The sequence below is a fragment of the Panthera uncia genome, chromosome A2 (genome assembly GCF_023721935.1).
Source record: "Panthera uncia isolate 11264 chromosome A2, Puncia_PCG_1.0, whole genome shotgun sequence".
NCBI lineage: Eukaryota > Metazoa > Chordata > Mammalia > Carnivora > Felidae > Panthera > Panthera uncia.
This window is the reverse complement of record NC_064816.1, coordinates 61,773,042-61,790,475: the sequence shown is the minus strand read 5'-3', so window position 1 is coordinate 61,790,475 and position 17,434 is coordinate 61,773,042. Positions and strand designations below refer to the sequence as shown.

The following is a 17,434-nucleotide window of genomic DNA, read 5'->3' as shown; positions in this document are numbered from 1 at the left end:
AAGCTTCAGTCAGATAAAGTTAAAGATGTTTTAGGTATAGGCTGGTTCATGAGAAGTTCTTTTTCTCCAGTGTCTTTGGAGAAAAACATTTCCTTTCTTGGCTTTGTTTTCTCCTTTAAAAAAAAAAAAAATCTCTAGAATCTCTTATACCTCTTCTAATTTGATTATACTACATTTTGACTAGACTCTTTTACTGATGGGTCATTGGGAGAGAGGGACAGTCTCTGATGTTCGGTTAAGCCTGGTCTTTGGCAGGTATGGTGTCCCTGGGGCTTGTGGCCGGGGTGGGGGCAGCCGTCACAAATGCTCTAACCCCTTCTCCATCTGTAGTGTTGGCCTAGTACTTCTTGCTGACTGTTCCTCAAGGATGAGACTCTTTTCCCTTTATGTTTACTTCCCCAGTGGCAATAAGTCTCCACAGAGTCCTAGGTGACTATTTTTGTTCCTTCTCTCCCTATACATTAAATCATTGTTGCATACCAGGAAGTAGGGGAAATGGGTGTGGGTGGACTTTTGGCAGGGTTGCTGGGCCCCTCCTTGAGCCTAGTCTGGTGGGAGTCATGCCTAGGATTCCCCAGACCTTCTCTTTGATCAGTCTGAGGTGTTCCTGAGGGTACACCCTATAAGAGGGTGTAACACCTCATCTCCCCCCACCCCAGTATCTCTGGTCCTCAGAAGTTTCACATGTTCACACAGGTTGACACTTGGCTTTTAGTAAATCATCGAGAACTTTCAGCTGAGTCTTCTTAAATGCTTGGGTCCTGGTTCTATCCACAGGTCACTGTCCCTCCCCAGATTTCAGGTTTATTGGTTACCCTCTCACCTCAGTTTTTTTGATAGGTTTGAGATAAATTGTTAACTGACAATTTGTCTTTTTCCTTATTGTAATAGTGGGGTCGATGTTCTTGTGGTCAGTTTCCATATCTGAGCAGAAACTAAAAGTGCAAACTTAGTTTTTTTGTTAAATAATAAGTTATAATGAAATTGTGCTTAAATTTTGCCGTGTAATTTTAGAGTTGTAAGTCATGAACTAGAAGTCTAGTCCAACTCTAAAGTTTTAGATGATCGAGCTAAGTTGTAGAGAAAGAAGTATTGACTTTAGTTCAGTTATTCACGGACTGTATGCTGTTGCCTGAGTTGTTCCTTTGCCTACATGTTCCTTTGGCATCATGGAATTCACATTTAAACACTGTTACTTAAAGGTCATTTGTTAAGTGGTGTTGTAGCATGGCTTTTTCTGTTGGCTGTGAAATCCTCTGAGTATCTTTTCAAAATGTGCCGCTTTTAATTTTTATTCATTCATGCATGCATGAATTTAAATGCATGCATTTAGAGAGAGGGAGTGCATGAGTGAGGGAAGGGCAGAGGGAGAGGGAAAGCATCTCAAGCAGGCTCCACGCTCAGCTCGGCCCCAGTGTGGGGTTCAGTCTCAGGACTGTGAGATCATGACCTGAGCTGAAATCAAGAGTTGGACGTTTAACCGACTGAGCCTCCCGCGCACTCCCACTTTAATGTTTTAAAAATAAGAAGGTGAGAGGGTGCTTTATCATGAATCATGTCCTACGTGATTTTCTGGCCGTCATAATACTTAAATTGTAATAGGTATTCAGATATGTATTAGTGCACTTATACTTCTAGTTTGGGAAAATTATAGCCAAGAATGCATAGCCTAATTGACAGCATGATATTCATGGTGTTTAAAATCTATGGACATTTTATTTTATAGTTTGAGAAGAACCGGTATTAACTCTTCTTTATTTAAAAATTTTTTTTGAAGTTTTTATTTAAATTTCGGTTAACACACAGTGCAATATTCGTTTCAGGTGTAGAGTGTAGTGATCCAGCCCCTCCGTACGACCCCCGGTGCTCGTCACAAGTGTGCTCCTTGATCTCTGATCACCTGTTTCACCCAGCCCACCACCCACCTCCCCCATGGCAACCGTCAGTTTGTTCTCTCTTGTTAAAGAGTCTCTTTCTTGGTTTGCCCCTCTCTCTCTCTTTTTCCCCTGTGCTCATTTGTTTCTTAAATTCCACATACTAGTGAAATCATGTGGTATTTCTCTTTCTTTGACTGACTTCACCTTTTATCATATTTACTATAAAGCATTTGTCTCTGCTGAAATCTATAGCAAACACTTGAAAACTTGTTAATCTGTTTTAGAAAAGAGACATTTTATGATAAATATGTAATCTTTCATCAAAAAAGAAATGAGCATTACAGTAGGAACATAGTCACAATTTATAACCTCTTTTTCAGCTTCATCCAAGGATTTGGAAATAGGAATTCTTAAGGCATAATATTCTGTGTAAATTCCTTGAGGGAGAGTATATCCATCTCTATTCATTTCTCCTTCGGTATCTGAAGTAGGACTTTGCATGTACTAGAAACCCAGCAAACTTTTAAAAATGTTTATTTATTTATTTTGAGAGAGAGAAAGAGAAAGCATGAGCGGGGTAAACGGGTAGAGGGAAAGAGAGAATCCGAAGCATGCTCAGCATGGAGCCCAGTGCGGGGCTCGATCCCACCACCTGGGATCATGGCCTGAACCGAAATCAAGACTCAGATGCCCAGGCAACTGAGCCACCCAGGCGCCCTGAAACCGAACAGATTTTTATTGAGCAAGTTAATAATGAAAATTTCATCACTAAGAACATTCCTGTTGTGTCTTATTTTGAGGAAATACATTTATTAAAAAATAAATTTCAACCTGAAATTTATAAGCAATATGTTATTTATTTAAAGTGGAAAAAGATAATTATTTGCTGGGATAACACTTTCCATTCTAATGAATGGCATATGAAATTATTGAATGAGTTTTAATATAAAAATTTTCAAATGCAAAACTGATTATGCACTTTCAGAATAACGACTTGAATTACTTAAGGATTTATAGCTTTTTCAAGTAATTTAAGTTGTATTTGTTACAGGAAAACAATTCTGTGAGATATGCTGTCGTATATTATGATTCTTTGTTTTACAAATGATGGAGCTGGACTTAAGAAAGATTAAGTGATTACCCTCGGGTTACAGTTTATGAGAAAGAAAGGTAGACCTGAAACCCACGTCTCAAGCCTCTAAATCACACCTCTTTCCTGTTACACAGCACAGCTTCCTCCCAGTGTGGTACTTAAGTAACAAAGCACACGGAAGTCCCAAGGGCTCTTAACATCCAGTCCTCGTTCTCAACACTGCAGCTCTGATTGTGTGACTTTGGGCAGGTCGGGTGATCCAGTCTCTTACTTTCTCTCTTCTGCAACCCTAAGGTTGTAACCCAGCCTTTGCCTGGTATCCTGTGTAATGACTAGAAGTACCTAGTTATTAGTATCTTGGGTTAGTCTTTGTTCTGGATACATTGTTTCCTCCCTTTCACATACAGTTTGTAAGCTTATGGAGAGCAGAACTTATCAATCAGTACACATACCTATGTGGATATATAATTACTTTATAGCATATGTAAATAAATGCTGCTTTTATACACATGCGAATATCTGATAGAGTTCATTTCAATGCAAGGAGATTAGGAGTGCATGAAGTACATGGAATTGTCAGTCTCCTCTGCCACTTAGGCAACCGCACAGTTGGTGACCCCTGGTTAGTCCAGTTCACACACTAAGAAGGTCATCCTGGACGCAATCACTAGTTATGCCCCCGACAAACTTCAGTGATTCTGTAGGTAAATTTTGATGGTTTTGCTCTGTTTAGAAAATATTTTGTTATTTTATCTCAGTGTTGTGTAATTTAATTACTGTGTTATTCCTTTATTAGAAAACAGCACTACACAAGTAACGTCCACAGGAAGCCTTATATTCCAGAACTTTGAGGAGGGAATGAGTGGAGTTTACACCTGTTTCCTGGAGTATAAACCTACTGTGGAGGAAATTGTGAAAAATCTTCAACTAAAATACGTTATATATGGTAAGAAGTGCATTTAGTTGTATGTTAACATTTCTTAATGTTTTCAAATATTTAAATATCTTTAGGTTTGTCTTAAAGGGACTTTGTTATTTTTTTATTTTTTGTCTTTTAAAGAAAAACTACTACTTGCCTCTATTTTACAAAGTGCTGCGTAAGTGTTAGTGGTGAGGGCAGACCTTGTTTTCTTCGGGGGAGTGTTGATATGAACGCAGATAAATTTAAACCGCTGAGTGAAAATGGGGCTGGAAATCATGTTTTCAAATTTTTACAATATTATAGTTTATACTGCTGTTAAATTCTGAGTTTCACGCTTGGTGGCACATTGCCATCCCCCCGGACGGGAGCATGAAATGCCACCATAAATCCTTCTCTAAAAGCAGTGTGGTCTGTGGAGGTATGAGATGGGGAGAGCTGGGTGGGTTACTCGAGTGGCCGGGAGAGCAGCGTGAGCAGAGGTTGCTTGTATGTCCCCTTTCACCGGGGGAACCTGCATGTGGTGGATGGAGTTGGGGTCCTCCGGGATGCACCTGTCTGATCTCCAGGACCTGGGCCTGTGTTGCCTTTCCGGACAGAAGGCTCTTCGCAGGTATCGATTAGCTAAGCATCTTGAGGAGAGGAGGTTGTCCTGAAGTCGCTGAGCAGGCCCAGCGTCAGGGTCCTTAGCGGAGGAGGCACGAGGGCCATGGACACATAAAGGAGACGTGATGGCGGAAGGAGAGGCCCCTGTGGTTTCCTCTGAGGATGGAGGAGGGGCCACGGCCAGGGAGAGCAGGAGGCCTCTAGAAGCTGGAGCTGGAGGTGGAGGTGGCAGAGGCCTGGAGCTTCCAGAAGGAGTGCACCTTGTAAGATTCACTTTGGACTTCTGGTCTCCAAAACTGCAAGATAATAATATTTGTGCTATTTGAAGCCACCGCGTCTGCGGTGATCTGTCACAATAGCAACGGGAAACTAACGTACCATCCTTGTCACAGCTGGGTTGCGGAACACGCGGCAGAATTATTAGTGGTTTCCTGATGATTTTCAGTCACTGATGAAACACTGTCCCATATATCCAAAGAAAGACATAATTTTTTTATGAGAAACTATGTTAACTTTCTTAGGCAAAAAATGTTTAAACTTTTGAATGTGTCACACTTCCTTTTTGTTACGTAGTTTTCCCCATCTTGTTATTTCACTTGTTTAAAAGGAATATACTTTGAAATCTCTTCTAAGGGTATATTCACACATGCCTAAAATGAATGCTGGTTTATAGTAATGATAGGTGTAGCTAATATTTACTGAGCGTTCATTATGTGCCAGGCAGTGCTGTGTTTCCGTGGGATTAGGGCATTGTTTAAAGTGCTGTATTTGTATTCGACTCACTGAGTCCTGCAACAGACCTGTGCAGTGCATACTGCCATGTCCTGTCTTGTGCAGAAGCACTGAGGCACGGAGTGGTGAAGCGACTCACTCAGGGCCTCACTGTGAGAATGGGGCGGAGATTCAGATTTGAATCTAGGAATTCTGATTCCAGAGTTGGTTCCACAGAGACCGCAGGATGAAGCCTCATTTAATAAAGCCTGACTTTGGAGACCTGCTATTCTTGTGCTTAAAACAAATCATGTAATTCGTTCTATTTCAATTATGGAAAGAGTCCAAATGTCCCCTCAACTGACGAATGGACAAAAAAGATATATGTATACAATGGAATACTACTTGGCAATGAGAAAGAATGAAATCCTGCCATTGGCAGCAACGTGGATGGAACTGGAAGGTATTAATGCTAAGTGAAATAAGTCAGTCAGAGAAAGACAGATAATATATGTTTTCACTCATATGTGGAACTTGAGCAACTTAACAGAAGACCATGGGGGAAGGGGAAAAAACAGTTACAGAGAGGGAGGGAGGCAAACCATAAGAGACTCTTAAATACAGAGAACGAACTGAGGGTTGATGGGGGTGGAGGGGCGAGGGAGAGGGGAAAATGGGTGATGGGCATTGAGGAGGACACCTGTTGGGATGAGCATTGTGTGTCGTATGGAAGTGATGAATCAGGGGAATCTACTCCCCAAGCCAAGAGCACACTGTATACACTGTATGTTCTCCAACTTGACAATAAATTATACTTAAAAAAAAGAAAAAAAGATCCACTTTAATCTTTCTAATGGCCACATGGTATTCCAGATTTGATTACTCCTCAGTTGGTGATCGTGGAGTTTGTGTCACATTTCCCTACTTCAAAGGGTACTGTATGGAACAGTTGAATAAATCCCTCTCCCTGCTGCCCCCACTGTGTATGTGTGTGTGTGTCTTTTTGTCTCTCTCTCTCATCTATTTCTGTGTAAACACACAACCCACACATTTTACGTATGTATGCATGCATGTACGTATGTATTTGTAGTATTCCACCATGAGGCACACTTTATTTTTTCCAAATTCAAAAACAGACGAAATTAGGCTATCAATGGAGAAACAATGGGGATAATCACCTCTTTATTAATTAGTTTTGATAGAATAAGTTTTAATCCTCGAAGACTTGTTTTAACTTAACGTTGGACTATATTACTGTGGTCCAGTATATATATATTATAGGTCCGTATAGTTATTACCATAGAGTTAATGAGATCCCATTTTATCAAGCCAATTACAGGGGGTGAAGATTTAATTTCACTTAGTTTTCCTTCTGTTAGAGCATCTCTACTCAATATGAGATATTTTAAGGCAGTGAGTACCACGACTATGGCAAATTTAGGCAAGGCTACAACTTAAGTGAGCCATACTTATTTTTCTCTATTTTATATTTATGATTCTAATATTACGGAGGGTAACATGTTTAAGTTTAGTTGGTTCTCCAGGTATAACCATAATTTGAGCCTTCTTATTAAGTCTATAGAGTTTGGCCATTTGGCACATTTTAACAAATGTTAACATAAATTTATATTAAACAGGCACAAAAGCCATCAGAGCCCTTTTAAAATCTTTTTATATGTAAAGTTCTTTAGTATATACATTTGGTATATATATATATTTTAATTTTTTTATCTTATTAAAATTTTTTTTAATGTTTATTTACTTCTGAGAGAGAGATAGAAAGACGGAATGTGAGTGGGGGAGTGGCAGAGAGAGAGGGAGACACAGAATCAGAAGCAGGCTCCAGGCTCCGAGCTGTCAGCACAGAGCCCGATGTGGGTCTTGAACCCACGAACTGCGAGATCATGACCTGAGGCGAAGTCAGACGCTTAAGCGAGTGAGCCACCCAGGTGTCTCCCACTTTACCCATTTCTTGACCCTTCACTACCTGCCTGTGGCAACCACCAGTCTGTTTTCTGTATCTGTGAGCTTCTTTTTCTTAGGTTACACATAGAAAAGAAATCATACAGTATTTGTCTCTCTCTGTCTGACTTACTTCACTTAGCTTATAAAGCCCTCAAAGTCCATCCGTGTTGCCACGCACATGCACACGCGGCCCACAATTTCTTTAGCCATTCAATCAGTAGGGGACACAGTTGGCTACTGTCAATAGTGCTGCAGTGAATATGGGGGTGCATATGTCCTTTTGAGTTAGTGCTTTTTTGTGGTTTTGGGGGGGGGGGGATAAATATCCAGAAGTAGAATTGCTGGACCATATGGTTGTTCAGTTTTAGTTTTTTGAGGAACCTCCGTACTGTTTTCCGTAGTGGCTGCACCAGTTTACCACCAAACAGTATGCAAGGGTTCTCTTTTTCCCACATCCTTTCCAGTACTCATTACTTTTTTTGTTTTTGTTTTTGTTTGTTTGGGTTTTTTTTGGCTGGTAACAGTCATTCTAACAGGTGCATTTCCCTGATAATGATGTTGAGCACTTTTTCATGTACCTGCTGACCATCTGTATTTCTTTGGAAAAATGTCTATTTAGATCTTTTGCCTATTTTAAATTGGATTGTTTGTGTTTTTGCTGTTAGTTTGTATAAGGTCTTTATAGATTTTGGATAGTAACTGTTTATCTGATACATGATTTACAGAAGTTTTCTTCTACTCAGTAGGATGCCTTTTTTATTTTGTGGATTATTTTCTTTGCTTTGCAGAAGCTCTCTAGTATAATATAGTTACACTTGTTTATTTTTGCTTTTGTTGCTTTTACTCTTGGTGTCAGGTTAGAAAACTTGCGAAGGTACTTATCACCTATATTCTTTTCTAGGAGTTTTATGGTTTCAGGTTTTACCTTCAGTTCTTTAATCTGTTTCAAGTTAATTCTTGTGTGTAGTATAAGATAGTGATCCAGCTTCATTCTTTTCTATGTGCATGTCCAGTTTCCAGCACCATTTTTTGAAGAGACCAACCTTCCGTCATTGTATGTTGTTGGCTCTTTTGTTGTAAAATTAATTGACTGCCTATGTGGATTTATTTCTGGACTCTCTGTTCTGTTGGTCTGTATCTCTATACCATACTTTTTACATTACTGTAGCTTCGTAACAGAGTTTGAAATCAGGGAGCATGATGCCTCCAGCTTTGTTCTTCTTTCTTGAGATTGCTTTGGCTATATGGGGTCTTAGGATTGTTTGTTCTATTTCTGTAAGAAGCATCATTGTAATTCTGATAGGGATTTTATTGAATCACATTGATTTGGGTAGTGTGAACATTTTAGCAGTATTGATTATTATAATCCCATGTACATGGAATATATTTTCATTTATTTGTCTTCTTCAGTTTCTTAATGTCTTATAATTTGGAGTAGAGCTAAAGTATTTGAGTTTCTTGAGGTCTGGTTTATCAAACTTGGTTATTAAGCATCGTCCTATTTTTTCCTAAAGCCTGACAATGTCACTTTTAATGTTAATGCATTTTCAGTTGTTTTTTGTGTGAGGCGTGAGGTTTAATTTTTTTATAGGTGGATATCCACTTGCACCAGCTTCGTTTCTTGCAAAGACTGTTCTTCCTTTGATGGATTGTTTTTGTACCTTTGTCAAAAACCAGTTGAGAATATTTGTGAGAGTATTTCTGGGTTCTCTAATTTCTTCCCTTAATTAATAGGTCTGTCCCTCTGCCAGTACCACATTAATTAATTAATTACTATAACTGTATAGAACCATTCAATACAAGGTAAAGTAATTCTAATTCTCCTACTATTCATTTTTACGAAGATTGTTTTTGTGTTTTTTTGGGCCTGCCCCTTTCCATATAAATTTTAGAAGAATCTTGAATGTGTCTACAAAGTGTCCTGCTGGAATTTCTATGGGAATTACATGTGGGAATTTCTATGGGAATTACTCTATAGATAAATTTGGGGGGAAATTGGCACCTCTACTATAGTGATTGTTTCAATCCATGAACATGGTTTATCTCCATTTACTTAAGTCGTTCTTCATTTCTTACATCTATTATTTTTCTATTTTTATTTCTTTCATGTATGTGTTCAGTATGTACCTAAGTATATTATTTTGTTTTTTGGAGCAATTTTAAATGGTATTAGGTTTTAAATTTTGGATTCCACATGCTTATTGTTGATATATAGCAAATGAATTATTACTTGTGTCTTAATCTTATAACCTGCCATTTTAACATAAGGTTAGTTAATAGTTCTAGAATCTTTTTATTTTGTAGATTCTCTGTGAGACAGTCATGTCATAAGCACAGAGGGCAGTTTTGTTTTATTTATTTATTTTTCAATTTGTATGCCTTATTTTTCTTATTGTGGTGACTAGGACTTCTAATAATTTGCTGAATAAGAGTGGTGAAAGCAGACATCTTAGCCTTGATTGTAAATGTGATGTTAGCTGTAGTTCTTATGTAGGTTCCCTTGATTAGGTTGAGGAAGTTTCCTTCCGTTCCAAGTTTGTTGATTATGTGCGTGTGTGTGTGTGTGAGAGGGTGTTGGATTTTGTCAAGTGCTTTTTGTCTGCATTAACTGATAATTATGTGGTTTTTGTTTTGTGTGTTATTGATATAATATATTACATTAATTGGTTTCCAAATGTTAAACCAACCTTGCATTTCTGGAATAGATAAATCCCACTTGGTCATGATGTATAATTCTTTCACTATGCTGTAGGATTCAGTTTTCTAGTGTTTTGTTAAAAGTTTTTGGCATCTGTGCTCATAAGACATTGGTCCATAGTTTTCTTGTGGTATCTCTTTTGTGTGGTTTTGCTATTAGGGTAATACTAGACTCATAGTATGAGTTGGGAAGTTTTTCTTCCTCTTTTGATTTTGGAAGAGTTAATTTAAAATTGTTGACATTTCTTAAAATATTTTCTAGAATTCTTGAGTGAAGACATCTGGACTATGGTTTTTCTTCACTCTGTATACATATATGTATGTATGTATGTATGTACGTACGTATGTATGTGTATATATACTGGTTATTAATTCTCTTTGTTTATTGTAGCTCTGTTTAGATCTTCTGTGTTTTTATTGAGTCATTTTTAATAGTTTGTGTCTTTCTAGGATTTTTCTATTTTATCTAAGCTAATTATTGGCATACAGTTGTTCATAGTGTCCCTTTGTAGTAATTTTTTATTTTGTAAGGTCAGAGTAATTCTGCAGTAATGCTGTTTCTTTCATTTCTGGTTTTGAGAATTTGAATCTTCTCTATTTTTCTTGATTACTTTAGCTAAAGGTTTATCAATTTTGTTCATTTCTTCAAAAAACTAGGTTTGTTTCATTGCTTCTATTGTTTTTCTTTTCACTATACCATTTATCTCTGCTCTAAATTTTATTATCTTAATAATAATAATTTTCTTCCTTCTGTTTGCTTTAGGTTTAGTTTTCTCATTTTTTTCCAGTGCCATAAGGTTAAAGGTTAGATTACTGATTGGAGATCTTTCTTTTGTGATAAAAGCACATTATATGTACGCGCGCGCGCACACACACACTGCTAAGTACTGCTTTAATTGCATCCCATAGATTTTGTCTTTATTTTAATTTATATGACGATATTTTCTTTTTTTTTTTTTTATTTTTTTTTTTAACGTTTATTTATTTTTGAGACAGAGACAGAGCATGAACAGGGGAGGGGCAGAGAAAGAGGGAGACACAGAATCTGAAGCAGGCTCCAGGCTCTGAGCTGTCAGCACAGAGCCTGACGCGGGGCTCAAACTCACGGACCGCGAGATCGTGACCTGAGCCGAAGTCGGCCGCTTAACCGACTGAGCCACCCAGGCGCCCCTATGACGATATTTTCTAACTGCTCTTTTGATTTCCTTATTTGACATATTGGTTATTTAGGATGCTATTGTTTAATTTCTGTGTCTCTGTAAGTGTCTCAAATTTCTCTCTTACTCTAATTTTATTCCATTTTAGAGAAAATACTTGTATTTCAATCCTTTTAAGTTTATTGAGATTTGTAGTGCAGTATCTGCAACATCTTTGAGTATTTGAGTGTGTGCCATGAGCACTCCAGAAGAATGTGTATTCTGCTGTTTTGGGTGGAGATCTGTAGATACTTGTTAGGTCTGTTTGTTCATGACACTACCCAGGACTTCTATTTCTTTGTTGATCTTCTGCCTAGTTGTTGTATCTATTATTGTAAGTGGGTGTTGAAATCCCCAACTAATAATTGTTGTCTGTTTCTTTTTTTATCTGTCAGTTTTTGTTTTGTTTTGGTACATTGTTCTTAGGTGTGTCTATGTTTATAATTGTTCTGTCTTACTGAAGGATTGTCCCTTCTAATAAAATGTTCCTTTTTGTTTGTTTGTTTCTTCTAAAGTCTCTCTAACCTGATAATTGTATAGCCACTTCTGCTTTCTTGTGTTTGCTGTATGCATAGTATATCATCTTTCACGTTACTACTTTCTATCGGTTTGTATTTTTTTTAATATAAAGTGTGTCTCATGTAGCCACCAGATAGTTGATACTGCTTTTTCAATCCAGTTTCACAGTCTGTGAAGAGACTAGACAGTATCATTTTTGACTGGATAGTGTCATTCCTTTACATTTAATGTCATTTTTATATCATTAGATATACTCTGCTGTTTTATTTTTTGCTTCATGTGCGTTCCTGTATTTCGCATGAATTCTTTGGAATTAAAAGAATAATTCCTAATGTAGCATTTTAAGTAGCGATTTTTCACTTTGTATTTGAGTTTTATTTCCTTACTGATTGTTCTGAGGATTACCACATACATCTTAACCTACCTTACAGAGTCAGCTTGACATTTATACTAAATTCCACTGAGATGTAGAAAAGTTACTCTTACATATACATATTCCTTTTCTCTGCTTTTTGTGGTATAAATATTATGCGTGTTATATTTGTAAATGTTACACAACTATCAATAGATAGCTCTTATTTTGCATAGTGTTACGTGTTTCTGAAAAGCCAGAAACAGAAAGAAGAGCCAGTGTGTGTTTGTAGGTTTATAGCTTACTAGCCTTTTTGTAGCTCATTTTTTATTCTCTTCATTTGTTCCCATGTATTCAAGTTACCACCTGTAGTCGTTTCCTTGGCCCAGTGTAGGGGACCAGTGGACCATCATACACAAATCCTTTACACAGTTGCTTTTTCTATCAGTAAAAGGAAAAAAAGTAGAAGAAATATGCACTTATTCTGTCTTTGTAATGACATAATTACCTTTACCGGAACACTTTGTTTTTGGTGTGGATTCCGATTACTGACTATGGTCATGTTCTTTCACTCTAATCTGAAGAACTGCTTTTAGCCGATTCCTTCTTCTGCCAGATCACAATCTACTCTTGAGCCCCTGAGTCCATTTTTCCTTTCAGTGCTTTCATTTTTCAACTGCAGAATGTGCACTTCGTTCATTTTTTATAATTTCAAACTTTACAAATATTAGCTTTGTGAAATTCTCATTATACCTTCCTTCTTTAATCATAATTTCCTTTCGTTATTTTAACATATTCATAACGGATGCTTTGAAATCTTTATCTTTTAAATCCCACATCTGATCATTCTCGCAAGTGGTTACTGTTTCCTACTTTTTTCCAGGACATGAGTCATTCTTTCCTGTTTCCTTGCTTGACTCAAATTTTTTTCAGAACCTGGACTTTTTAGATAGCCTGACTATGTAATTATTTGATGTTTGTTTAGCAAGTGCCTAGATCATTTCCGTGAAGTTCGCAAGTGTCTAGATCACTTCCATGAAGTTTGCTCCTCACTCACCATAATGTGAAGCCCCCCACCCCCAGCCCCTAGTTTGTTTTAGGAATGGCAGCAGTTGTTTTTTTAGCAATGCCCTGGGCATAAATTCCTCTGAAGGCTGATCCAGTGAAGTATGCCTTCCTTTGAGGGGATATTCCCCTGGTCAGTGTTTGAGACTCTCTCTGACCCCAGGATTGCTGCTTGCAGCATAGACTTCCGGAGTTGCTGTCTGACAGACTAGGCAGCCTGCGTGCAGTTCACCTGTCCCCCCCCAGGGAGTCTATAAGTCACCTCCCCATCGTCTTTCCCCAGACCTCCTGGGTTTTTGAGACTGCCCCGAGGTTCCAGCTTCCTGGCACTTTATCTCCAGTGATGCCTGTTCCTTCCAGAAGAGATTCTGAGCTCTTTGCTCTCCCGCCTGCTCCTGCCCCCTGGCACATCCTCCCACCTGACCCGCAGTCTGGAGCTGGGGTGAGGACACGAGTGCCCCCCTGCTCTAGGAGCTTGGCGGCCGGGGAGGGGTAGCAGCAGCATCCCTGGGACCCCTGGGTTTGCCGCTCCAGCTGTGGACCCCTCACCGTGAACTGGGCCAGGGCAGTCAAGGGCAGCGAGGGCCCCCGGGGGGCATTGTCAGCATTGCCACAGCCAGTGTTGAGCGTCCGTGGCATGAAGTGCTGGCCAGTGGAAGAAGGGAGTCGTCCCCTCCCAGCTGTCTCAGCCATACTCACCTGCACCTTCCCGCCGGGAGCAGGTAGTTCCGCTTGGCAGGAGAAGTGCTGACCCTTCCTGCCCCTCCTGGGGGGCTGCTGTCTGGGGGCTGGGGAAGAGGGCGCCCCACATTCTCATCTGCCCAGTCTGGAGTGCTTTCCATCTCACTGGGCCGAGAGGGGAGGGAGGTGGAAGGTCTGGGTTCACCACCCCGGACTCCCTGTTCTTACTGACTGTTAGGAGATTTTTTTGAATAAATATTTTTTCACTTTTCTCTTTGTCCTAATGTCCCCCAAAACTCAGTTCCCCTCTTGGTGGGTGTTGAGCCTAAAGGCACAACTGAGCCAAGAATAGGAAAAGGAAGGGTTTTACTAGCAACAAGTAAGGAGAACATTGGGGATCTTTCCCAAAGCAGAGTCTCCCCGAATTGGGGTATGTCACCAGGGCCAGCAGCTTCCTCAGTTCTCTGGCTTTGGTGGGTCCAGAATCTGAGCACTCGGAGGGCTTTAGATCCCGCAAAGGTACCTGAAGCGTGTGCGGCGGGTCAGGCTTCACTTTTGAGTCTGCACTGGGAGTTTTAAATATGGGTTTGTTTTTGTTTGTGTACAGATTTTTTGTTTGTCTTCCTACCGACAGTATTTCCGTTATCAGAAAAGAATAGTAGATAATAGTTTATGAATATCTTCTGGCTTTGTTTAGTACAAGAACATGTTTAGTCTGCCCTAGTTTGTGCACACTTTTTCCTCCCCAACCGGCGCCTCAGCCACCAGCCTGTGGATTGGTCTAGGATTGTGTTGGCAGGCAAATGGCATTTCACCTCTTTGGTGGTGCCTCATCTCCCCTACTGCCACCCAAAAGTGTGTTTAAGTCGCTTGGCATTCCCCTCCAACAGTTTGCAAGTCCACAAAATGAGTGGCTTTGGACTCCGTCTCTTAGCTGTTTTTCAGCTTTGACGTTTTACGTCGATTCTTTTAAAAGCTGGTGATGGATGGGGCGCCTGGGTGGCTCAGTCGGTTAAGCGTCCGACTTCAGCTCAGGTCACGATCTCGCGGTCCGTGAGTTCGAGCCCCGCGTCGGGCTCTGGGCTGATGGCCCAGAGCCTGGAGCCTGCTTCCGATTCTGTGTCTCCCTCTCTCTCTGCCCCTCCCCCGTTCATGCTGTGTCTCTCTCTGTCTCAAAAATAAATAAACGTTAAAAAAAAAATTAAAAAAAAAAAAAAAAGCTGGTGATGGAATAAAATGCAGTGAACTGCTGTCCGCTCATAATTAATTGAGATATTTGTCAGAACTAACTAGCACCGGGAGTTTTATCACCGATTTATTGTCACTGATATTGGTGCGGTTTTGGAGTGATGGTGGTTCGGAGCTGTTGGCCAAGAAGAATTCTGGAGATGTCTTTGGTGCAAAAAGGTGATTTTTTTAAAGCACGGGGACAGGACCCAGGGGCAGAAAGAGCTGCACTGGGTTTATGAGGATTGACTGGTTCTATACAGGCCTCCAGAAGGACTTCGATGTGCTAAAGAGGACTCATAATGTCCCTGAGGCCTTGCTGTTGTCAGGCTAAGGCTGTTTTCCCTCCAGGAAGGCATTAAGACAGTTGGGAGTTTATTGGAGGAATGTTTTACTCTGCCTGTCTCAAATATTTGTCAATGGGCTATACTATTGACAAATATGTGTAACATTTGAGAAACATTAAATATTGTCAATGGGTTATAAAGAAATTTAATTGGGGGCACCTGGGTGGGTCAGTCAGTTGGGCGTCCGACTTCGGCTCAGGTCATGATCTCACGGCCCGTGCTTTCGAGCCCCGCATCAGACTCTATCCTGTCAGTTCGGAGCCTGGAGCCTACTTCGGATTCTGTGTCTCTCTCTCTCTCTGCCCTTCCCCCACTCATGCTCTGTCTTTATCAAAAAAAGGAATAAACGTAAAAAAAAAATAAAATAAAAAGAAATTTAATTTTATTTACCATTTCCTTCTTGTCTTTGTTTCCCACATCACTGTGGAGAGGAGGGTGATGTTGGGGCTCCAGGAAACTAAGTCTATGGGTTTCTGGAGATTAGGCTATTGATAGGATTGCCTTTTTCTTGTCATTTACTAAGGTACTTGTAAACTGGTGGAGACTCATGTCCTGCGTGACTGTGATCGCTTATCAGTTAAATTGTTTTTTCCCTTTCATTTGTTCTTGGGCGGTCAGGAGTGCCCCAGGAATGTCACGCAGAGCCCACCTTACTGGAGGTGGGGGGTGTTTGCCGGGTGTCAGCTCGCCTGATGCTCCCTCAGCAATCATTAGACTGTCTCCTGGCCTGTTAGTTCCTACACTCTTTCCTAGGCCAGCAGGGCCTAAAATAACTTTTCACACGTCTTGGAAACTGTCGTTCTTTTTCTGGGAACCCCTCTCTCTTTCTGCTTGCATTAGGACCATTTTCAGAGATTATAAATGGTTGTTTTTTAAAAATAATTTACATTATTTTTCATTGGGATGTGGGCTTCTGTTTCTCCAGCTGTCATGTCCTGCTACTATAATTGTTTTAATAATATTTTTAATAGTCATTACTTTATTAGATGTACCATTTGTTATTTAGTCGTAGTTTGTTTTCAAATGTTTGACGGATTTTATTTATTTAAAAAAATTTTTTTTAATGTTTATTTTTGAGACAGAGACAGAACATGAGCAGGTGAGGGGCAGAGAGAGAGAGAGAGAGAGAGAGAGAGAGAGAGAGAGACACAGAATCCAAAAGCAGGTTCTAGGCTCCGAGCTGTGTTTGATGGATTTTAATTGTTGATTTGCATTTTGATTTCTTTGTGTCAGAGCATGTGGTTACATAATATATGTAATTATTATGGATTTCTTATCATCTTTATTTTTTTGTGTCATTTCAGTTATATATTGAAATGGGCAGGAATAACGTCCCCCATTTCAGATATTGTAATGGCACTCGATAAAACTGGTAGATTTATGAGAAACATACTATTTGTTGCTTATAGCTGGTAATTATATGACTATAGTTTATTCTAAGATGAATATTAAGAGAACTTTCATTCCTAAGTTTGAGGAAGAATAATATATTGGTTAAGGGCGTGGAGTCTGGGGCAGGTTTCTCGGTTAGAATCTTAGTTTTGACACCATAGGCATGGGAGTGTGACATAACCCCCGTATCCCTCAGTTTCCTCAGGATGGATATAAAAATACTATGAACTTATTCCAAGTAATGATTTCTCTTGAGTAGTTGCAATGCATTTGAATTGCTTAAATAACCGCTTTTGTGTTATTCTGTTTAATTTTTTACAGCTTATCGTGAGCCTCATTATTATTACCAGTTCACGGCTCGATATCATGCAGCTCCTTGCAATAGTATTTATAATATTTCTTTTGAGAAGAAACTTCTTCAGATTTTAAGCAAATTGGTTCTTGACCTTTCATGTGAGGTTTCTTTACTGAAGTCTGAATGCCATCATGTTAAAATGCAAAGAGCTGGTTTGCAGAATGAATTGTTCTTTACATTTTCAGGTAAGTAAACACAGTCCTTTACAGAAAACGAATAGCAAATTTTAAAGACATGTGAATTACCAACAACATTTTTAGAATGTAAATGTTATAGATATGAATACTTTTCATGTTCTCTACTCTGGCTTAGTTCTGATAGGCCCCCAAATAAAATTCTACTGATTTACGTGCTCAGTGAAAATTTTGCACTCTCAAATAACTAAACCTTGCTATGGTAACTTATTAGAGAATGGAGTTAGTATAAGGAAAT

At 39.4% G+C, this 17,434-nt stretch overlaps 1 protein-coding gene across 7 annotated transcripts in view; it reads left to right on the top strand.

Moving 5' to 3' along the window:
- The window catches only part of ZPBP (zona pellucida binding protein), a 114,829-nt gene that overhangs the window by 15,881 nt on the left and 81,514 nt on the right, over window positions 1-17,434 (top strand). For 5 of the 7 annotated variants that reach the window (XR_007459959.1, XR_007459958.1, XM_049641269.1 and 2 more), the window contains 2 exons: window positions 3,767-3,916; window positions 16,969-17,187. Coding sequence is in view for 5 of the 7 variants with exons in the window: in XM_049641269.1 (XP_049497226.1) it covers window positions 3,767-3,916; window positions 16,969-17,187 (369 nt within the window). In the remaining 2 variants the exon portion in view is untranslated. The remainder of the gene's footprint in view (window positions 1-3,766; window positions 3,917-16,968; window positions 17,188-17,434) is intronic. The other 2 variants (XM_049641273.1, XM_049641270.1) reach the window with 1 other exon arrangement.